This window comes from Ischnura elegans, assembly GCF_921293095.1.
Source record: "Ischnura elegans chromosome 13 unlocalized genomic scaffold, ioIscEleg1.1 SUPER_13_unloc_1, whole genome shotgun sequence".
Lineage (NCBI taxonomy): Eukaryota > Metazoa > Arthropoda > Insecta > Odonata > Coenagrionidae > Ischnura > Ischnura elegans.
The window spans coordinates 7,873,167-7,878,420 of NW_025791657.1; the positions used below are offsets into that span (position 1 = coordinate 7,873,167).

Genomic DNA, 5,254 nt, shown 5'->3' on the forward strand with positions numbered 1-5,254 from the left:
ATATATTGTCATTTATCAGCAAGCCCAGGAGTTTACCAGAATTGTGTAACCATTTGGTCTAATATTGATATGATTAAACCGTGAGCCTGAGTGATTGTTGACCCACTGTTTTCGCAATGAATAATGGGTTACTTGAATCACTAAGTAATCGTGTCTTTTATTCACTTTGTATGAATCAATCGCGAATGTCTCATTACTAGTGTGAATTTCAGGAGACCCTAGTACATATATATCCCATAGCCGCGAATTATTATTGTTTAATTTTTATTGTTCTGTTGGAAGTAATTGAGTAGGTTTTTATCCCAGCGATGAGTGTAGATCCACACTCATCTTTGGGATCGAGCGATCCATTTATTCTTATTTTATTTGCACGTTATACGATATTTTACGTTCACTCATTCAATTCAAGCCTATTTCGGATCGTAGTGCATTAATGGTTGAAATTTCAGCTCTGCAGAGCGGAAAAATAACAGTTGCGTAAACTATTTCACTCCACTAGTTTACTCTACATTCCTTACCCGTAAGAATTTACGATTTCTTTGTTGAAGTTAATAAATCAAAATTTACCGACAATACGCCACTCAGGAGCCTCTTGTTTCAGATGGCTCGTATTCAGGTGAGTAACCGTTATTAGCTGAAAAGATGGTTTATCAATCGCGTATCCAGAATTTATTTCTATGGCGGGAGTTACAAGGGTCTGACAGGTAAGCGGTTAGCTCGTACTTGAGCTTAAGAACAATCCCAGGCGAAATGGAAACGTTAAGGAAGTGCTGCGGAAGCGTCGGACGGAGTGTTCTGGAAGCAGCGGGCAAGTGTTGCGGAAGTGCGGAAGGGAAGCAGATTATGGCCCACTTGGAACGCCTCCGGAAGCGCTTAGGAAGTGTCCGTTCGACACCTGACGCTGCCACATTGCAGAAAAAGATTTCCGCATAGAAAAATAAAATTTGAATTGTAAATCATGGAAATAATAATAAACAGTAGGTTTTTGTAAAATGAAAGGTAGAAACTATTTATGAAAAAAACCTGTGTCCAAGAATCGAACCTTAGACCCTAGGTCCGGGTTCGAGTCGGATTCGGTAACCTGTCTACCGCTCTTAGGTAGTGATGTGGTTCTCCTAAGGTATTATACCAGCTGCGACCCTCGCTGGCGGCGGTGGGACTCGGGAAATCTACGGCGGCACGTCCATCCTCTTCACTACCATAAACTGCACTGTGTAAAGCCGCAGCTGTTTTTGTGCACTCCCATGATAACAATTAAAATGCTCCAACAACACTCAACCGCTACTTCCACTCCCGCAATACTTCATCGACGCTCCCGTTTCTCGTGGGTTGTTTGTGAATTCTCTCAAGTACAACTTCAACTGTGTTGTTTACCCTTTCCATCTTACTTTATTAATTACAAATAAGCAATCCTTTGAGCGAAGTCCTATGACCAAAATAGCGAAGCCGAAGAGTCGAGAGACGGGGACTGCTCAGAAAGCGTCCAGGAAGTGTTTCAACCACGAAGTGGTGAGGAAGCCTTCGGTAAGCGAAGGGTCGACAGTCAGGTAGTGTTGAGGAAGTGTCCCAGATAGCATACTAAACTTGCTACTGGCTTGCCACAAACTTGTCAGGGCAAAGTTGCAAGTTTTCAGCAAGCTTGTCATGACAAGCCTGCGCATTTGCTGCAAGCTTGAATCAACTCCTAGTTACGCTTTTTCTAACTTGCTGCAAACTTGTCGCATCACAGCTGCTACAAACTTGTCAAATCATGTAGGTGAGGTTTTCTTGTTACTATGATAATTCTGTGATATACCATAAAAAATCGTTTCTTTTAAACAAGGTCCTTATTTGCATTGCAACTGGGCAAATAAGAAAATTTTGTATTAGGATAATTACAACAATTACCATCTGGCAGAACTTCTTTACCACAATTATTACAAAACCTCTTTGGATCGAAACTACCCAAGTTGAAAAACATTTTCAGTGAGTGCATACACTTAACAACCTTGTTCTCCTATGGAAGATGGAAAATCAATAAGTCAATGATTTTGGACATTCATTCATATGATATTTTAAAATGGAGAAAAAGGGGCGTCATCATAACAGCACTCTCAAGAACTTTTATACTTGACCCATAGTAAATTTTTTCACCACCTAAGTAATGAAAGGTTTCGATACTTGGTTCATTTTCACTTTCAGAAAAGCTTTCTGAAAAGCTATAACTGTCCGAGAAATTGTTAGAGCCTTCTGAGCTAGAGTCCTCATCGTCACCAGAAATTTCACTCGACTCTTTTCTCTCCAAGGGCATACCTTTAAATGGAAACAAATACATCAATGGAAGTTACTCCAGTGCACACAAATAAGTTCATCAAATGGAGCAAATAAGACAACATGACTGATGAAATTTAATTTCTATATGAGATTTATACTTTTAGAGAATTTTATTTTACCCACCTGGAGTTTGATGTGCACTGCATTCTGATGTGCTGGATGCCATCTCATCTGAATCACAACCTAAGAATAATAGAGACAATATGGAAGATTAAGTTGCGAAGATGTCGAAATGAGTAAATCATTAGGGGTCGAAAAAAATTTAATCAAGTTACGACCATAATCCAAACATTGACAAGAATTCCTAGCTCTGAGAAAAACCATTCCTTAAACCCGAGGCACATATAAATCATAATGTATTCATATTATTACATTCCATTGTTGTCGTTTAAATTAAAGTAATCCGGTTCTAAAGGAGCCTTCTCAGTTGCAGGGCTTCCAACTTCCTTTTTTCGCCTTTCCTGAGTATCATTTTCTATGGGCGCATTACTTAGGTAATTTCCAAGTGCGCCATCGATTGTCTTCCTACGTCTCCATTTCGTTGTCCTAGAAATTTTGGAGTACGGCCCTTTCGGCATTTTTTAATCGTTAGTACTAAACGCAAATACGCACTGAAAAGGAATTTTTACGACCTTTGGTGTCTGTGCTACGTAGATACCTACCACCACGGGTATTATAATTCCCACCACAACCAAACTACCCAACTGCGTAAAATGAGTCATACGAACATAAATTTTTTATAATATTAACAATACATGATGGTTAAATATCATTCAAATTAATTAAAATTAAGCATACAGTGACAACTTAAGTTATTTATTCACTCATTTTTCCATTATATAATATTACATATAATACAACTTGATCAACAAGGACTTCCGTTGATTTCGCTCCATGTGCTTCCGTTACTGACGTCATAGACCACGCCAATTCCTGATCACGGCATAGTCGGGAATAGTACGGTAGCTGCCATAGAACGAAGTAGTTCAGCATTTTCGGTGTGACTTAAGGGAGTACTTGGGTAAGTTAAACCTAATCAGTTACTGTTTGACGGTTTGAGTCAATTCGAGTGGCTTCGAATTCATATCATCGTTATTTTTCTCAGTGCAAGATGAATCTGATGCCAGAGGATTCCGACGACTCCATGTGCAGCGTCTCTTCCCGGAGCGTACGAGAGTTGAAGCAGAGGGCCTGCTTCTACTTTTACTCCGACGAGAGTACAGGGATTACAACGGATGTAGGATCCCTTATTAAAACGGAGGCAATAGTTGGAGGGGAGTACCAGGTGCTGTGGGATGGAGTGCCTAAGAAAGTGTTAACCATAGCAGTTGGTGGTAAGTTACAATTCTCTGAAAATTTTTAATGCCCAATATACCTATCAGTAGTTTGTTTTCACGATACCCTCGTGTAACAGCGAGATATGCCGTGTTTATGTACGAACTGTTATTAACCTTTTTCAGGAAAACTTTTGGAGATAAAAGAATCCCAGGAAGAATTTGAGAAGCCTCTCAATAAAAGTAATTCGTCCCCGAAAGAGGCGGTCGAGAAGCTTGTGGGCAAGGCGGAGGAAGGGGCGAAAGGCGGGAAGAGGAGGGCGATGAAATGTAAGAATTCTGCGCCCGCCGTAAATTTTCCTGAGAACAGGGACCCCATTTCCAATGCCATTGGCATTGCCCTCGGAGAGGAAGATCCCCAAGACTTCCACTTCCCGGCTCCTGCAGGCGCAGCTCCTGTGCCAGTGCCTTTGGAAAGTGGCGTGATAAATGACGGGAATATCCTGATTGAGTTGGATGGCCAACCCTCTAGGGTTTCAATTGACTCGGAGTTGGCGAATGCAGGTATGTCGTTGTGTTTAGGAAAAACAATCTGGAATACCTTAAACGTATAACGGGTAGAATCTCGTTATTTGATCCATGCATCGCTAAAAATAAGCATCCGTTCATTTCCAGTTGACGACATGGAAAGGAGGGACATTTTGCTAAGACATGCAAGAAAATATTTGAAAAACACCCCTTCGGATCACTCGGTAAGCCACCTTTCAGCGTAGTATTTATCTCGAGATTTTCAAACGTTACAAAGTTCAACACTTAATGCCTCTTTCATTATTTCAGGTTTTGCTGCACCCTGGCTTCCATATATACATTAAAAAAGGTGATAAAATTGGGGCGCTCAGCAATGGGACGACCCCGAAAAGGTTACAGGAGGAGTTGCTGATGAGGCTATTTGGGAGGGAGTATATTAGATCCCACTCTGCTAAGGGCCAGAGAGTATCCAAAGGAGGGAATCCTGCAGCATGCAGAGCCACAATGGACGCTATTGATGGTAATTACTATGGTGGTAACTTTGAGAGTGTTATACTTACATAGACTCGCACGCTCCGCGCGCTCGTTAAGGGGCTCCGCCCCTTAAAACCCCGGTTCCGGCTTCGCCGTCTACATTTGTGGTCGTTCGAAGACTTTTGAAGTTCGAATAATCTCAACACGGCTAGGGGCCGGCTTCGTCGGCCAGGGGGTAGGGAGGTGCCCCACTTATTCCTTGGAACGGCTTTGCCGTTCCTCGCTGAAGGGCGGCTTCGCCGCCTGGGGGTTTAGTGTGCCAGAGGGCGAGGGCATTTCGGAACTGTTTCACCGTTATTCGTTTAAGGGGCGGCTTCGCCGCCCAGAGGTGGGGGGAGTCCACAGCGGTTGCGCCGCTTGAACATCGGGGCGGCTACGCCGCCCGGGGGTTGCTGAAGCTCCCCCTCGCCTACGCCAGTTCCTCGTTGTGGGGCGGCTTCGCCGCCTTCGGGTTGAGGGGCCCCCCCGCGGCTGCTCCGCCTAGTCCTTATAAATGGTCTTCCCCACCGAGAGGGGTGCCCAGGGGGATTCGGGGATTTTAATGTGTTATGCATGCGGTCACCAAAAGTCCACAGTGATCATGTAGCGATGATTGTAAAAGGTAG

At 43.1% G+C, this 5,254-nt stretch overlaps 1 protein-coding gene across 1 annotated transcript; it reads left to right on the plus strand.

Annotated features, from left to right (window-relative positions):
* The first annotated feature begins 1,804 nt into the window (after positions 1–1,804).
* On the plus strand, positions 1,805–4,679 carry LOC124172552. Its single transcript, XM_046551995.1, has 5 exons — positions 1,805–3,334; positions 3,419–3,647; positions 3,774–4,151; positions 4,263–4,339; positions 4,425–4,679. Exons 2-5 carry the CDS (start codon positions 3,425–3,427, stop codon positions 4,677–4,679), a joined length of 933 nt encoding a protein of 310 aa, XP_046407951.1. The 5' UTR covers positions 1,805–3,334; positions 3,419–3,424.
* The last annotated feature ends 575 nt before the right edge of the window (positions 4,680–5,254 follow it).